General features: G+C 36.3%; 3 protein-coding genes and 1 pseudogene across 3 annotated transcripts; 2 read left to right on the forward strand and 2 right to left on the reverse strand.

The window, feature by feature from the left end:
* Nucleotides 1–958: 958 nt before the first annotated feature.
* LOC120217286 lies at nt 959–5,917 on the forward strand (annotated as a pseudogene).
* Nucleotides 5,918–6,952: 1,035 nt separating this feature from the next.
* Nucleotides 6,953–7,870, forward strand: LOC120217287 (syntaxin-124-like). Its single transcript, XM_039214458.1, has one exon. It carries the CDS (start codon nt 6,953–6,955, stop codon nt 7,868–7,870), a length of 918 nt encoding a protein of 305 aa, XP_039070389.1.
* A 264-nt stretch (nt 7,871–8,134) lies between these two features.
* On the reverse strand, nt 8,135–13,132 carry LOC120217288 (katanin p80 WD40 repeat-containing subunit B1 homolog KTN80.1-like). Its single transcript, XM_039214459.1, has 16 exons — nt 12,955–13,132; nt 12,601–12,827; nt 12,414–12,516; nt 12,004–12,074; nt 11,788–11,862; nt 11,561–11,704; nt 11,285–11,447; nt 11,194–11,237; nt 10,273–10,406; nt 9,499–10,033; nt 9,258–9,332; nt 9,057–9,169; nt 8,977–8,995; nt 8,799–8,893; nt 8,640–8,708; nt 8,135–8,490 (listed from the first exon to the last, which is right to left on the reverse strand). Exons 1-16 carry the CDS (start codon nt 13,130–13,132, stop codon nt 8,433–8,435), a joined length of 2,103 nt encoding a protein of 700 aa, XP_039070390.1. The 3' UTR covers nt 8,135–8,432.
* Nucleotides 13,133–14,551: 1,419 nt separating this feature from the next.
* LOC120217289 (protein GID8 homolog) lies at nt 14,552–15,217 on the reverse strand. The gene is made up of 4 exons (XM_039214461.1): nt 15,199–15,217; nt 15,025–15,110; nt 14,770–14,926; nt 14,552–14,694 (listed from the first exon to the last, which is right to left on the reverse strand). Exons 1-4 carry the CDS (start codon nt 15,215–15,217, stop codon nt 14,552–14,554), a joined length of 405 nt encoding a protein of 134 aa, XP_039070392.1.
* Nucleotides 15,218–17,359: the final 2,142 nt, after the last annotated feature.

Consider the following 17,359-nt stretch of genomic DNA (forward strand, 5'->3'; position numbering starts at 1 on the left):
AACGGAGCTCCGACGTCGGATTCAACGATAAACTCTTCAAAACTCCGAGTTATAACCTCCGAATCTCTTTTAAGCCCGACCCATTTCAGCCCTTGCTGTGAAACTCCGTTTTTTCAACTTCGTTGACGATTCGTTTACTTTCTGTTCCCATTTGGATCCTTTGGACGACATTGAAACGAAGGAGGGAAATCAAAGAAGAGTTAAAATGAAGAGGATTATGAGGGAAAAGCTTCGAGGGAAGTAAAGGAGGATTAGAATGTAGAGAGTGATAATGCAGGAGAAAAATGGATCATTCGAGGACATTAATGAAAGGTTTGAAATTGTTGGTGAAGAACACATCATGGGAGCAATTTCAATCGATTTCAAATGCTCCTTTTGATTCCCATTTCCATTACAATTCTCATCTTCTTCCATCAAGAACAAATAAGTGAAGACTGCAAACAGAGAGGGAAAATAAGATTGATTTACTGCGGGTTCTTGAAGGGAAGTGCGTCACTTGAGATTTATATACAAATACTATGGTATTTTTTAGGTATAATTATAGTTTTAGTCCCTCTGTTATATGCTTATTTGAATTTGAATTTCATTTAACTTTGAACTATTTGCTCAATTTTTAAGTTGATCTTTTAATTATTGTGATCAAACGAATAGTTTCTATACCACTTGTAATAAAAAGAATTAAGGATCAATTTGATAATTGATATATACTTAAAATTTTTAGTAGGATCAAATTGTTTACATAATTGATTGTCAACGTAAGAAGATGAAATAAAATTTTATTATGATTGGTTAATCGCACAATCAAAATCATATGAAGATTCAATCAATTATGTTCAACCGATAATAAATTTACACGTTACTCAAATATATATCATTACTTTTATTATAACAACAATAATATGGATTTAGACATACTAATAATAGTATTATAAGAGAATAGAATTAAATTATCCCAAAAATGGAACAAATCAATGGAGTTACCCCTAATGTTTACATCCACAATCACTGTAAGTATATGAAAGAGTGATGCATGGAAGTATAAAGTGTGTTGGGGCTGGAGTCAGCTTCTTTGCTTGTGCACTCTTCTTTGTCTGAAAGATTTAAAGATGATTCTGCAAAAGGTTGGGGCTGGAGTCGGCTAGCTGGTTTGGGTCCTGTACCTTGGCGGCAAGTGTCCAGCTTGTACAATTCTGCAATTCCCCAGTCTGAGTTGCATTTTACGGTTCCCTATGAAGTTGACTTTTCCACTGGAAATGACAAACTAAAGGTTTCCAACGGATTATCTTCTCCATGCCTGGGAAAGAAGAAAATTGAGGACTTCTCTGAAAGGTTATTGAATGAGTCCCTGAAGCTTGGTGCTCAGGATACACGTGAGAATGGAAATGCAGGTTCTGAAAAACATTTCCCTGTGTCAGTCATGGTAGTTCTAGTAAACATATATCCACGAGCATTAATGCTTGCATATGTAAGATGTGGATGTCTACATTACCCTCATGCTTGCATGTACATTTTCTTCTGCAAACATTGTCAGTAAAAGTGCAGAGTGGATGCTGAACCTCTTGGAAACCATTTGTTGTCCAGGAATCAATTGTGAGAAGCAGTCTGGTCCATGATTAACCAATTCTCAGCATCCTTTTCGGAGGGAGGAACCATCTAATTTACCATTTGGCTTAGCTGTACCTTATACATCTCCAGATGGAGCAAATGGTCAAATTGGATTTCCTTGCACGCATTTGCAACCGAACTCTGAATCCCCTCTGGCCAAGCAATTTCATTGTAATCTACATAATGGGCTTGATGCATCAGGTGAAACTCTGATTCATAATGGGAGGCCTAGGTTTACTGATCCAAATCTGCAGCAAACATCTGGAGAGTATCCTTTTGATTCTAAAAGGTATTCTTGATACTTTGAATTGCAGAACAAACTATAATTGATTTTGCAGAGTTTATTAACTTTTAAGAAACAAGCTTCGTTCTTTCATGAGAGACTTAAATATAATTTTTTTGGGGAAAAATATCCACTAATATTAATTCTAAGAGTTGTATTATATTCTTCTTCTTCTTTAAAGAAAGAAACATTTGCTTCTTAGTTCCTATATACTGGTCATGACATTATTTCTTTGGTCATACTTAAGTTCAAATCCTATAATCACTCCTTTGTTTGAGAAAATGTTGAGTGCTAGTGATGCTGGGCGAATTGGTCGTCTAGTGCTGCCAAAAAAATGTGCGGAGGTGAGTCATTTCTCTTAGCTTTATAAAAAGTTTGTACATTGATGTCATAAGGCTTGGCGGTATATGAGTTTTGTTTACGTTAATTATCTTGATCATTATTTAGTGGCATAGGTTTTGACTATACATTTTTGGTATCACTTAGCATTCTTCGTCTTTTTTACTGGAAACACTCTCATTATGTTTTGTAGTCATTAATTTTAATGATTCTTTTGCTGACATTAAAAGACGAGCCTTGAGTTTGGTGTTGTGCATCTTAGTTTCCCATCAATTGTTATCTATATGACTACATTATCATCACTTACTAAATTGGAATCACGAGACAGGCTTATTTCCCACCAATATCTCAGTCAGAAGGGTTACCTCAAAGTACAGGATTCAAAAGGAAAGGAATGGGTATTTCAGTTCCGCTTCTGGCCCGATAATAATAGCAGAATGTATGTTTTAGAGGGGGTTACTCCTTGCTTACAGGACATGCAATTGCAAGCGGGCGACATAGGTAACAAATTGATATGTTCAAGTTATAGCTCAATCTGTGCTTCTCCTCGATTTTGTTCTTTAGAAAATTTATGGTTTCTGTTAATTGCTGCTTGGATTTACCTGTTAATGATGGCCCAAATTTTATGAAATATATGTGTGTTGTTGCCTATTAGCTATCACCCTATTCAGGGATGGACCAAAGGGGTGGGGGTGGTCGCCCCCTAAAAATTTCAAATTCCTATATATTTTAGATATTTTCTTTGTATTTTCTATTGAAAATCTGTTTACGCCCCTTAAAATTTTATAAGTTCGCTTCCTCTTAAAATTTTACAAGTTCGTCCCCCAACTTAAAATCATGCGCCCGTCCATGACCCTATTCATTTTCTTTGTGCTTCAATTGTGTTTTACATTGTTGCCTGTTTGATTTATGTTCTTACTGATATGGTGGCTATTTATTATAATCTTGCATCTTGATTTTCTCTGATTTATTACTCTTTCTAAACGGATAAATGTTGTTTCCTCAGTAACATTTAGTCGGTTAGAGCCTGGAGAGATGTTAGTCATGGGTTTCCGAAAGGCTGCACCTACCTCAACATCCGAGCTAGTTAGTCTTGCACTATGATTTACAGTTCTGATTGTGCACCTGTATGTTCCAGATCTAAGATAACATGCAATAGAACTAGTTGTACAAGTGATTTGGTTCCCATTGTTGTTAATTTCATCTGATGAGGATGCATTTATGCTTCAATCATGGTATAACATTATAACCGTTGTCCTTTCTAAAATCCAGATTTACATACATTTATGTGTTTTTGTTGGCAGGACAGTGAAGCTAAAAATAGTAATGGAGTTTCCATGCATGGAGATGTTAGTGTCACAAAACCTAAAACTAGTGATATTATTGAGTATTAATTCTTTAAAAGATAGCTCATGTTCACCTAGCTTTTTGTCAATCAATCAGGCTGATCTGGCGGATCCAACCTCATTTTCAAAATTTGACAAGTCAGGACACATAGCAAAGGAGCCATCAGGAACCAAACCAGCAGTTTCCAGAAAGAAGAAAAATAGCAGTCTGGGTTCAAAAAGTAAGCACCGAAGAGTCGATAATGAAGACCTCATAGAGCTGAAAATAACATGGGAAGAAGCTCATGGGCTACTGCGCCCCCCTGCTAATCATGTGCCCAGTGTTGTAGTGATTGAAGGTGTTGAGTTTGAAGAATATGAGGTATGCCATCTATTGATTTAATTTGTTTGTTTTTTATCTGTTGTGATTGAAACATCTTTTGGTTGTAAGTAGCTGCAGTGGAAGCCTTCTACTTCTAAGTGTGGTGATTTTTTACAGTCAATACACACTTGATGGACCCATATAGGTTGCTCAGGAACCTTTATGTTGTTACTTGTTCATGAATACTGCCACAGGCTCAGATTAATCTATTGTTAAAGATTTGATTCCATTTTTATCACACTGTGCAGTTTCATTTTGCTAGAGTACAAGAGTTCATTATTTTTGGTTGCCTATTGATATAAATTGTTACTTGCATATTCAATAAAGTTTATTCTTTCTTGGGGATTCACTTTTTTTTTCTTAGTTGTTCCAAAATTTCTTATTTTTGTTGTGTTCTTTTATTACAGGATGCTCCTATTCTTGGGAGGCCAACAATATTTGCATCAGATAATTGGGGGTAGATCACTCTCTTTTGGATGCTCTGGCTTATGTTAAAGAAAAAACAATCAATTTAGTACTTAATACTTGGCTTTGATTTGGATCATTTTGTGGATTTATTGAGATCTCTACCCATCCTTCACGATGTTGAAATATTCTGCTGTAATAACGGTTTCTTAGGAGGTTAATTCAAATTTGTACAGTCAAATTGAAAGTGAAATCCGAACATCTTTTACTTTGTTATCTTGTCTTATAGATGGCAATAATTTTCTTGAACCAAGCAAATCCCGATGTGTTCCTCTTGTCAGGGATAAGATTTAGTGGGCTCAATGTGAAGATTGTTTTAAGTGGCAGATTGCCTTCCACTGCTCTTCTTCCTTACAGATGGACCTGTTCCAGTAACTCATGGGATCCAGAAAGGTAAGCACTAATTCATGCATTCCCCCCCCCCCCCATTTTGCTAATGCCGACCCTGTAAAAAAATTGAAAAACACAAAAATTAGTTTTTGCATGAGCACGTTTTTTCTGTTTTCCATGTTGACAGATCTTTATGTTCAGCCGCTCAAGAACTGACAGCAGAACAGCTGGAAGATCTGTTGCCGCACTGTTATCCAGGTAAATACTGCTTACATTTTGTATGACTTACCTGGAACAAAGTAAGTGAATTTGAATTCTTGACAGTTGATTTCTGTGTAAAATTCAGATTCTTTTATTTCGTTTCATTTCCTAGTGTGACCAGCAAATCGGTTTTTGCGATTGTGATTGACAGCTGCTTCTAAGAAAACGAAGGCTGCTAACCGGGATTCACAAAATATAGATGCTTTAGAGGGGTTGGACACTCTTGCCAACCTAGCTGTCTCATAAGAGGGCAAGGCTTTCCCTGCTTCATCTCAAGCCACCACAAAGCATCCCCAGCATAGACCTGGTTGCTCGTGCATTGTATGCATTCAGCCCCCGAGTGGGAAGGGCCCCAAACACAAGCAGACATGTACTTGTAATGTTTGTCAAACAATCAAGAGACGCTTCCGCACCCACACGCTGCGCCGTGAGAAGAAACAGACACAAAAAGAAGCAGAAACTACATGCAAGAAACAGAAGCAACCTTCATTGCCTGATAAAGAATTAGATGCTGATCCTCTCCCCTACACTAATGCAGGGAATACCGGTCCAAGCCCCAAAAAGGTTGTCATTGAGGGTTCAGAAGATGATCTGAACAGAGTAAAATCCTCAAATTCATCTTTTAAAGGCTAAATCGACTTGAATATCCAACCTGAGCGAGAAGGAGAGCTGTCATCTGGTTCGGATTCAAGCAACACGATGAGATTGCTTCAAGATACCACCGAGAGATACGATAGGCAGCAAAGTATGTTGAACTTTAGTGGCAATACTAATCCAGAACTCACCCAGATACTCCCTGGTAATGGCTTAGAAGAAGGAAAAACCAGTAACAGTATTAGTCTTGGGGCCAGTCATCGAGATATTGAAGGGGACCATTCAGCAGTTCTCTCTATCAAAACATCTACACCCACATCAGCAACCGATTAAGCTCAATGCACTATTGTGTCAAGGGCGTTATGGATTAGGTTATGCATCTTCATCAGCATTTCTTCATGGCTGTATATAAAAAAGGACTAGGGTAGAAGTTCACAATTATAGTGGAATTGTAACCGACTGTTGCTGGTTTGTTTTGTTATAGTGTTAGGTCAGCTGTTATATTGAGCAGTCTATATAAATAGCTTAGTGGATCATGATGATGAAGCAGTCGCACTTTATTCATAAATAGCTTTAGGGTTTTTTCACTTCCGTCCTCCAGTTGGATCGAGCCTTGTAGTTTTCTGTGTGGAGCTCACCCACTACATTTAGAGGAGACTTGAGGATATGCATTTTCTTTCAATTGAAAACAGTGGGGGTGTAGCTTCGTGTTGCACAATCGTAGCAACCTTTTGCGTTACAAATGGGTTTTCTCTAACCATCGTTGTTAGACAATCAAGTATTGTGTGATCTCTTTAGAAAACATGATCAAATTTATCTTACTAATAATGATTTAGTCATATCAATCATGATGGTAAATTTCAATAATTATTTAAATGTCTTATAAAATTTCATTGTCGGTTTCCATCACAAATTCTCAATCCTCTTGTAATTCAATGTCCAAGCACGTACCGTCCACAATTCTATCGTGAACACTGAACATATGTCCATATCTTACCTCTTTTTAGCTTTGGGTGATTGATTAATGGATAGGAGCAGGTCAACCATTGGAGGACGAGAGGATGTCAAACCAAGTAAATGGTCTTTTCTATTTTTAGATTAACTGTTTCTCATCTCTCTTTTTCTTACAAAAATAAGGTAAATTATACTTTGTTTTGTTTCCCTTCGATTTATGAAAGTTTTCTTCTCCTGTCTTCCTCCTATATTGCTAATTACTACTAGTTAGTTAGCAGTCCATGTAGAGGAAGATAGCCCTAAACCAAACCAAAACATATTCAATACAAATAAGATTTTTAGATTTGTCCATTGCCACCAACATCAACTCTTTTCATTATATTTCTCTGTAATTCATTGAGAATTTGAGCCAAAATGAACGATTTAATTTCGAGTTCGTTCAAGAAATACACGGACCTGAAACAACAGGCTTACATGGACGACCTGGAAGCCGGAACCGAGACTGTTAACCTCGACAAATTCTTTGAGGATGTCGAGAATGTTAAAGAAGACATGAAAACCATAGAGACGCTTTACAAGGCATTACAAGAAGCCAACGAGGAATGCAAAACGGCACACAATGCCAAGACCATGAAACAGCTACGCTCTCGAATGGACGCTGATGTCGAACAGGTTCTCAAAAGAGTGAAAGTCATCAAAGGGAAGCTCGAAGCTCTGGAAAAATCCAATGCCGCTGCCCGTAGCACTCCGGGTTGTGGACCTGGATCATCCTCTGACAGGACCCGAACCTCGGTCGTTAGCGGGTTGGGGAAGAAACTGAAGACGATGATGGATGATTTCCAAGGTTTTAGAGCAAGGATGCAAGCGGAGTACAAAGAAACCGTCGAACGACGCTATTTCACCATCACTGGACAAAAACCCGACGAAGACACTATCGAGAATTTGATCTCAAGCGGCGAGAGCGAGAGCTTCCTCCAAAGGGCAATCCAGGAGCAAGGGAGGGGTCAAATTATGGACACCATTTCCGAGATTCAAGAACGACATGACGCCGTTAAGGAGATCGAAAAGAACTTGCTCGAGCTTCATCAGATATTCCTGGACATGGCTGCGCTCGTTGAAGCTCAGGGTCACCAACTGAACGATATCGAAAGCAACGTTGCACATGCAAGCTCCTTTGTGAGACGAGGGACAGAGCAGCTTCAAGAGGCGAGGGAACAACAAAAGAGCTCAAGGAAATGGACGTGCTATGCCATCATTGCTGCCATTATCTTGATTATAGTAATCCTCCTGCCGCTGCTGCCGACGATCATAACTCTGCTTAAGCACAAATAGGGATGGTAATGATATGAACCTTGCGATTCGGATATTTGTTTTGATGACCACTCAAGATTTTCTCTCCTGAATTCTTATAAGGTTCGGATTCGGATAAGTATTTGTATTGATTCAGATCGATCTCAGATATCCATTATTCTAATATCTGTATATATTATCTGAATTCATTTAATTTTTGTAAATAATCAATTCGGATATTTGATTCGATTTTGATTTCTTACATTTAAGATATTGCAATGTATTTATATTATACGAGAAGAGATTTCAAGGAACTGACATTTCATTGAATTTTATAGCCGAAGAGTAGATTTGCATTGAGACATGCTTACATGCATTTTTAACAGAAAAGATGACGAACGTCGCCATATTGAATTAAAGAATGGCAAGGGAATTTACCAGGAAATCCAGAAACATAGGAGATTAACGTCTCTTCTTCATCCATCTTCGAGATACACGGCCCAATACGGACATGGCCATGACAAAATGGCCTTTATAAGTGATTTCGGCTTGACCACATTTTTCATGTTTAGGTGGTAGACGATTTATATAGCTGCCTTCATCGTCATTCTTGAAGAACTAGATTCAATTCCTGTGCACATCTCGCAACCGTGCCACCTCTCCTGTAGGGACCACAAAGGAAAAAGATACTGATTTAAGGATTGTTATCCGGTTTTCAAAGGATGTAAGCACCGTGATTTGTACATCGTCGTTAAGAATATCGAGTTACTATTGGGATGTCGGCCTGCAATTACTCTTAAGAGCGGATTACCTTACAAGGGCTGGAAGAAGATTTTGAATCTTTTGCAGCTGCATATAACACTGACTGCAGCATTCTCGCCTGCGTTTGAATTTCAAAAGACGATTAGTCCATACTCATTGTGGCTTCATCAAACAGATAAAAATAGCTAAAGGAACCAAAAGGCAGAACCTCTGCTCGGCATGAAGATCAACACCGACACCACGCGGGGCTGAAACAGTTGAGCGTATCATTGGACCAAAAACTGCTACGAGACATGTACATGCCTGTATATTCGTATCGCAATCCAGAACTCCGTATGAGCATCACAAGTAGAAATGCAAATTGTCTAAATGTGGGGGAAAAAAACCCGAATAACACCTGCGTGCCTAAATCAAGTTTCATGCAGAGTTTTTGAAAGAACCGACACTTCAAATTTTCCGAAATTACCTTTCCATTTTGCTATCTAATAAGCCGATAAGCACGGGAAGCAGAACGGAAAACAGATCTAAGGTGAGAATCTCCATTTTTTCCATGAAAACACCGATCACATCGGCTTGCACCTGCACCAGCAGTTATCAAGTCTAAGCAAGGGAGAATACTGGTGACATTATAAAGCAACACAAATGGAATGTTCCAATAAATACTCACAGAATGATCAGGCAGTTTCCGCACAGCACCAATAGAACCTTTAATGTCATTCTTTTCCCAAAAATGTCGCACTACCTACCAGTTACCACAAAAACAATTACAAAAGAAAACTAACATGTAAGAAGCAATTTCTATAAAATAAAAAACATGTAAGAAGCAAATATATAAACAGAAGTTCTAAAACATGCAATGACTACTATTCATCCACCAATTACATATATGAGCAGATAGTGAAGCTTACCTGTAACTTTGTCAAGCGTGACCGGAGAGTACTTAAGAATACATCATGCGTTTGCATCAGACTTTCGGTTAGCTTTTCATCATTAGCAGAGATTGATTCACCCTTTGAAATTTGGCTTTCGATAATTGTAACATTCCCATCATTACCAGAACTCAATGCCCCCATAGAAATTTGAATTTCAGTAACTAAACCAGTTGGTCTACTCATATCATTTCTAGAAAGTTTATTTCCTGAAATGATCCCAACAGAAATGGAAGTTGACTCACTTTGAGTGATTTGGTTTTTGGTAATGATCCCATCAGAAGCTGAGGTTGATTCCCTTCTAGAAATTAGATTTCCAGTAATGCTTCCACTAGATGCATAATTTGATCCCCTTCTAGAAATTTGATTTACAGTAACGATCCTATTAGATGCAACGGTCGATTCCTTTCGAGAACTTTGATTTCGAGCAGTCATCCTATCTGAGGTGAAAGTTGATTCCCTTCTAGAAATTCGATCTCCAGTAATTATCCTGTCAGAAGTAGGGGTTGTTTCCCTTCTAGGAATTGGACTTCCAGTAATGCCACCCTCGGAACCACAAGCTGATTCTGCTGTAGAAATTAGACTTTCAACAGGACTAATATCATTGGCCGACATAGGGTCCGTTTTAGATATTTGTGTTCCTCCTTTCTGTCAGGTTAAAGCACAAGAAATAAATTTAATTCAATCACAAAAATGTAGAATCTCGTGACCATGAACATCTATATTACTTGGTCAGAAGTAGGGGTTGTTTCCCTTCTAGGAATTGGACTTCTAGTAATGCCACCCTCAGAGCCAGAAGCTGATTCCGTTGTAGAAATTAGACTTTCGACAGGACTTATATTATTGGCCGACATAGGGTCCGTTTTAGATATTTGTGTTCCTCCTTTCTGTCAGGTTAAAACACAAGAAATAAACTCAATTCAATCACAAAAATGCGGAATCTCGTGAACATGAAAATCTATATTACTTGGTCATGCAAAAACCGGAATTCGAAACTTCGAGAAAAGATACACTTAAGCTTACCCTTATGGATGGTGTTTTATCGACGAAAGTTGTCAGTCTCCATCATCCTTTGATCGGGCAAAAATTCAAGTCCTCACAAAGGCTGATGCGAGAATTGATGCGATGGTGGAATTGAAGGTTGCTGACAACTTCTTCAAGGTCATGGTGCATGAGATAAAACCTTCATTCAAACCAAACTCTTGAGCTCCTGAAGAAGACGAGTCTCATTAGATCTTGTCTCTTCAATTGTGGTTGTTTTAGTCTATATGGTTGTAGGTGTTGCTTTTAATTTGTATTATGTTCTGTTTTATTCCTACTGCTGGTGGTGTAATTAGAAGTAAGGTGATTTGACTATGGCTTTGGATGAGGTCATATGAGATTAAGGTGTTTGTTGTAATGATGTACATCATCATGAGAGGATATTCCGTGGTATCTTTTGTATCGGGTATTTTATCAATAATATTTGAGGTACTCTTTTCTTCCTTCCAATGTTCGTTAACATACCTTTAGTATGTGAACGAATACGAAGGGAGTTTTTAATGAGACCTCCAACTTCTATAAAAAAAAAATTAATTCAGTTTAATATATTAGAAGACTCGGAAAGGAAGAGCAAACCTCCATTCACAAATTTGAAAGAGTTCGAGTCTTTGTTGAGATTGAGGGATTCATTACCTTCACGTTTATATGTATCATCAGAGAAGAAGTCAAACTCGAAACTGACCAAGGAAACAAAGTGAATAAAATTATGGAAAAGAGGACTTACTGTCAACATAAATGTTCTTTATTTCCTTGGTCTCGTAATCAGGCGATAGGGGCCGTGATCCCAAAGTTGACCTCATGCCACTCCCAGCTTTCTCCAAAGAATAACTTCCCTCAAGATTAAATTTCTTCTCAGAACGTCCATTTCGGCCATATGGCTCAATATGCTAAGACGTGCACATGATGTAAGAAGAAAGTTAAGACCGATGTATTTTCACTCAAGTTCAAACCAGCACAACATAAAGGAAAAACAATGTCAGAAAACGATGATTGTAACTACCGCTAAGTCTGCTCCCCAAACTCCAATAGAATTTCTATAGTACGAACAACCCAGAAGTTTGCCTTCATTGATGCAGAGGTCACCAAGTGTTGACCACCCAATATCAGCAGAATCATGACAAACTACTGGCTCCCATGAATAAACCTACAATTATAACAACCGAAATTCAGAAGTTTGCTTTATCTTTTGGATAAGAATCAAGCAATTTTACAATGGAAGATTCAAACCTTCAAATCATTGTCTGATCCACAGAAAAGGGTTTTCCCATCAGTATGAAAGGTAATCGAGCGAACCCCCACAGCCTGAAAGGAAGCAACATAAACATTTTACATAAGCAAGATGGAGAAAGGTTTATTATCAATAAAGGCAGTCTTGTTTACTTTTTTTTCTTTTCATTTAAAGTGTGAATATGATTCTCATACTACGGACACAAGCTTATATACCTCCGGTCTTGAAGACCCAATCAGTTCAAAAGTTTCCAAATCCCAGAATTTTACCGTTCCATCCGTGGACCCTGGAATTTCAGTTGCATATCAATTAAGATATTCCCAAGAAAATGCTGTTTTCAAGAGGCATAAAGAGAGCAAACAATCCAGAAATATTGAGTACATGTCCACATATAATGAAAAAAGTAATAAAGATCAAAGCAGTGAAATTTGTTGCAAAACTAAAATGCATGAGATATGGACTGAAAAGTCATTCTCCTAAATCAATTCTTAAAACCGTAATGGAAAAGATTAAATCTTTGGAAGCAGGTTAAGGAATTCTATAATTAACCAAGATGGCAATGGCAAGCAATATAGAAAATGAAATGCAACTACGACAAACTCACCGACTCATAATGAAATCTTACCTGTAGCAAGGAGAAACTCAAGAGGATGGAAGTCTAAGGAGGAAATATGCCCTTCGTGAAACTTAAACTCATTCAAGAGTTTTCCAGCGGTAAGATCCCACATCTGTTAGCAGTGACAGGATAAAACAATAAGACAAATATAACCGGTGGCTCATTTCATACAGATGATGGTGCAACCTCTAATTACCTTTACAACATTATCAAATCCACCAGAAGCCACCCAGCGGTCATCAGGAGTGAATCTAATCGTGCTAATGCCTCGAGTATGACCCTTATATGTGTGAGTGCATCCTTTTTTTCTGATATCCCATATCTTTAGATTTGTATCCATGGAACCAGATGCAAAAAACTCACCAAATGGATGGAACTCCAAAGCAGTGCAATTAGATCTGTGTCCAATAAGTCCGCGAACCACTACACTTCAAGAACAACATCAAGCATTTTACAATTCACTATAGTACAATCATTGTATTGCTATGTGGTAGCAGGTTTCCCCTGAATCTTCGGATTATGTTTTGCCGAGGAGAAATCGAAAACTTACTCTTTGTTTCTTCGAGATCCCAAAGCTTTATCACACCCGAAGATGCACCAGCAAGCACCAAGACTTCAGCCAAATCAAAAGCTAAAGATTCGACCGGACTAGTATGACCACAAAGACTCTGCACATTATCACGTAAGGATAGACCATTATACTTGTATTCAATATCCCACAATACCATTATCTTATTGGCATCAAAATTGCAAATTCAGAGGACAAAAGCAATCACTGCGTCGTTAGAGAAATCATTTGAAGGCTAAACTTGGAAAGAATCCAAGTATTAGAGAGAAACTTACTTGAATGTAAACCACTTGCCTTTTTTTGAAGTTTCTTTTAATTAATTTAATATAATTATAATATAATATATGTTCAAATATTTTTAATAATTCAATAATAAATATTCAAATAATAAATATCATCTTTAAACTCAAAACTTATAAAAATAACAATTATCCTTCTAACACTAACCTAAGTCGGTTCATATACTTTTTTTTTTCTTACCATACCAAGATGCGCTGGATTTTATTTTCCCTGTCGGACTAGTATAATTACTTAGCTGCCCTTTGTTTTCTACGTGTTCACGTGTCGGCTCGGTCCCCTTCTTAAGCCTCGGGATTTAGGTTTTCTCGTCTTTCTCCAAAAAAAAAAAAATTCCTCTCTAATTTTCCTCTAGACAAAACCAGATTTGTTGATTTTACAAATTTCCTCATACTTGGGGAGTGATGTTTTGTAATAATACCCAAGAAAGACCAAATTACGAAATTTCTTAAAATTAATTAGTGTTGCTAATGAGAAGGATAATTATTACTAATCCTCATAAAAGAATGAAACGATTAAATTAGTAAATGCTACTTTTGGGGTCATATGATAAGGGGAAATGGTGCCAATTAAGTCTTATCTATGAGCACCATCAAAGTAAACTTTAAACTCTATTAAATATTTGATTACACTAAATAAAGGTCTTAAAGTTCCTAATGCAATTTGTATTTATAAAGCAATAAGCCGTTAATAGTTGAAGGAATAAATAGTAGAAACTCATCAAAAATTTGTGATTACCTTCATCTTAAATTCATGCGGGTCTCTAGTTATGCTTTTAGATTTCGTATTCTTTACATACTTGAAATTGTCTTTTTATTTTTAATCCTATAAATTTAGTCATTCTATTATTTCGAGTTAATAATTTATTTAATTTCTCTATTTGATAACTTAATTTATTCAAAAAAAAATTATTTAAGAATTCAATTGAATGCATAAAAAATTAAGGGTATTGTTGATTATTTTAAATATTTGAGGACTTCCCACACCCACTTTTTTCTTTAAAAAAAAGGTTACTTATGTGATCAATGCTACACACGTGCAAGATCAAATAAGCAAATAAAAAAGTAGAAGTATTGAATCCGTGTTAGCAAGGTTTGGATTCTAACATTGAGCTTGTAAGGTTGTCCAACACTATTTCAAAGAATCATTGGTTTTTCTATACATGTTTTTGCTTTAATGTGTGAAATGGAATCCACATTCATGAGACAAATGCACGATCAAGAACTGTACAAGGGCACTGGCTTCATCTAACAACAAAGTCTAAAATCCAACAAATTTGGAGCTATACTCTTCCATATAACCAGTCCAACTGCGGGTCATCGAGTCTGGCGCTCCAGAGATTGTTTATCCTAGTATAGGCAGCCCTTTCTTCCAGTTGAATCTGAGCCCACATCGGCATCTTTAGAGCCATCAAGCCTTGGGGGTCTGAATTCCAGTAATCAAACAGGGACATACCCAAAAAAAAAGCTAGAAATGAAAATCAATACCAACCAATCAAACCTTTTCCAAGATTCTGGCAGCTGAGAATGGCTACATTCGCATCGCTCGCTAACTTAAGGCACCGTGATTCGTCCATAAGCCTCCCTTCCGGACAGTTTGAAACGTCTTCGAAAGCCAGGAGTGAAACAGTCCTCTCAATCTCCTCATAAAAGCTTCCCTGCAATTCGAAATTGTTACATACCGAGTATTATCTACAACTGATTACTGCAGGTTATACGTACACAATGTTAAGAAAATCGAGTTTAAACCAATAACCTTGTTGATCGCTTCCTCGAGGTTTCCACATAGTACAGCCCTTTTAACCGCCATGCGAGCCGTGATTGTTGCAGGATCAACAACAACTGTTCCACAATAAGGAACACAACTATTACTTTAAGAACCGTTAATAATAGAGCTCATGAGTAGGCATTTGTTGTCTTTGCAGGATACGCTCGGTTCCCGATTCCATTTGGAAAATTTCCGCTGCTTCGGCATAACCCTCGATAACAAGAAAATTCACCACCAATAAGATTACCGGAATATAAGATTACCGGCGGGAATATGATTATCGGCGGGAATAAAATTGCTGGAAATGTTGCATTTTTGTATTTGGATCGTTTACCAAGAATGTAAGATTACAGTATTAGGTCAAATGAATAAAAGATTATTTGAATGTATATTTTACCAAATTGTCCTTATTATATATTTGTTTTTTTAACAAGTTGAATTCTACTATATTTTACTAAATAATTTATATTTTCTTAAAAATTTTAATTTATATAATTTATATAAATTGTTTTTACAAAATTGAAAAGATAAATAGGTTTAATGAAAGGGTAAAATTTTATTTTAACCCCTAAACTTCATATAAAATTCTAAATATGAATTTTTTTGTAAATCTAAAATAGTTTAAGGATAAATTTGCAATTTAACGTTCGTAGAATTTTTTTATTCAATGACAGAACAATGATATTTTTGAAAGAAAAAAATTAAGGTCATTTTTGTCCAAAACGTCGGGAATGTAACAATACCTAAGAGCACATTCCTGTTAATAAGCCCAAAATACCACTGCTGGGAATAAATGATTACCGGAGGTGGAGAATGTTTGCAATCCAAACCGGTAATCCAAGATTACCTGAACCAAACGCCCCCAAGTATCTTACGCACACTTAAATGAAAAGAAACGCAGACAACTTGAAAGAACGAAAACACGAATAGCTAGTTGGTTTTCTTCTTTATCAAGGTTCAATATTTCATTGATCCAACCAACATCCCAACATAATCTAACAAAAAGAAATCTTTAAATGTAGATACAGGCATTGCTAGCTTGTAATTTACATCAGAGCTAAAGGCTAAACAACTTCAAATTCTTTAAAAATAAGAAAGAAATGATCAAATTATCCCCAAAATATCAAATAAAGATTCATAACAAAAGAGAAAGAGGTATCACTTGCGTTGGGATTTCAGATAGATGAAGAACCACGGAAAAAAGCATTAGTATCAGGACTCCGCTTCCACTCTCACTTGATTCCCCAAGCAATTCTGAAAACAGAATACCTTAGAGATCTGCATTTGGAATAACTGCAATGTGTAACGATGTTTACATGCAAATCTATTTATATCGGTTTGAAATGGATCGGATCAGTTTATAGGTTAATGGGCTTCAAGCCTTCAGCCCACATTGTTGACGCGTGAGATCTTTAGGCTGAAGGACTGTGTAAATTAGATTTGGGTAAAGTACACAGGAATTCACTGAACTAAATTCAAATAATTGTTTCGGCTACTGAAACTTTTAAAAGTTATAAAATAATCATTAAAGTGCTAAACTGTTATAAAATGATAATTGCAACGTTATATTAAGTGCAAAAGTTTGATAATTTTAATGATCATTTTATATTTATTTGGTTAAATTTAATGATCATTCTATAACAAAATGTTATGATAATTTTATAACATTTCCATAAACTTAATGATAACTTTATTTTTTTAAAGTTCAGTGATCAAAATTATCATTTGAGCATAGCTCAATGACCTATTGTACATTTTACCCATTATTTTTTTATTTGTAAATAGTAATGGTTAAATTTTTTATTATGTTAATCAAAATCATGAGTAATTATTCTTAATTGCTCCATTAAAATTTGACAAAAACTAAATTTTTTCTCTATTTTTGAATGTGACCAATTTGCCTAATTTTGAATTAGAAGATGCTTAAGAAATATTTGTACCATGAAAAAATTAATACATATTATATATATATGGCTTTAGTTATATGGAAAACATGAGAAATTAAGTTTGATAAGTTATTGAATTTTAGCAAACAGGACGATTGAATTGAATAATATATATATATATATATATATAAATTAAGGGGTTGTTTGTTTACTTCAGAATGATTAAGCGCTGAATGATTCAAATGCTGAATGATTCAGAGGCTCCGTATGAATTAACTCTGAATGTGACATGTTGTTTGATAATGGCTCTGAATCATTCAGAATGTACTTCTGTGTTAAATCTTCAGCACTAGCTGAATCAGTCAGATTTAGAATGAATTTGGTGAAGTAAAGAGTAAGAGTTGAGTTTAAGTAAAATATACTGTATATATAATTAT

The sequence above is a fragment of the Hibiscus syriacus genome, unplaced genomic scaffold (assembly GCF_006381635.1).
Source record: "Hibiscus syriacus cultivar Baekdansim isolate YM2019G1 unplaced genomic scaffold, ASM638163v2 tig00110186_pilon, whole genome shotgun sequence".
Lineage (NCBI taxonomy): Eukaryota > Viridiplantae > Streptophyta > Magnoliopsida > Malvales > Malvaceae > Hibiscus > Hibiscus syriacus.

Coding starts and splice junctions, on each gene's coding strand:
- LOC120217288 (XM_039214459.1), bottom strand. CDS start 13,132: ATGGTATTGTGGGATATTGAATACAAGTATAATGGTCTATCCTTACGT. Junction 12,517..12,600: donor GATTTGATAATGTTGTAAAG/GTAATTAGAGGT, acceptor CACTGCTAACAG/ATGTGGGATCTTACCGCTGG. Junction 9,170..9,257: donor GGAAACTGCCTGATCATTCT/GTGAGTATTTAT, acceptor CTGCTGGTGCAG/GTGCAAGCCGATGTGATCGG.
- LOC120217289 (XM_039214461.1), bottom strand. Junction 14,927..15,024: donor TCGAGGAAGCGATCAACAAG/GTTATTGGTTTA, acceptor TTCGAATTGCAG/GGAAGCTTTTATGAGGAGAT. Junction 14,695..14,769: donor CTGCCAGAATCTTGGAAAAG/GTTTGATTGGTT, acceptor ACTGGAATTCAG/ACCCCCAAGGCTTGATGGCT.
- LOC120217287 (XM_039214458.1), top strand. CDS start 6,953: ATGAACGATTTAATTTCGAGTTCGTTCAAGAAATACACGGACCTGAAA.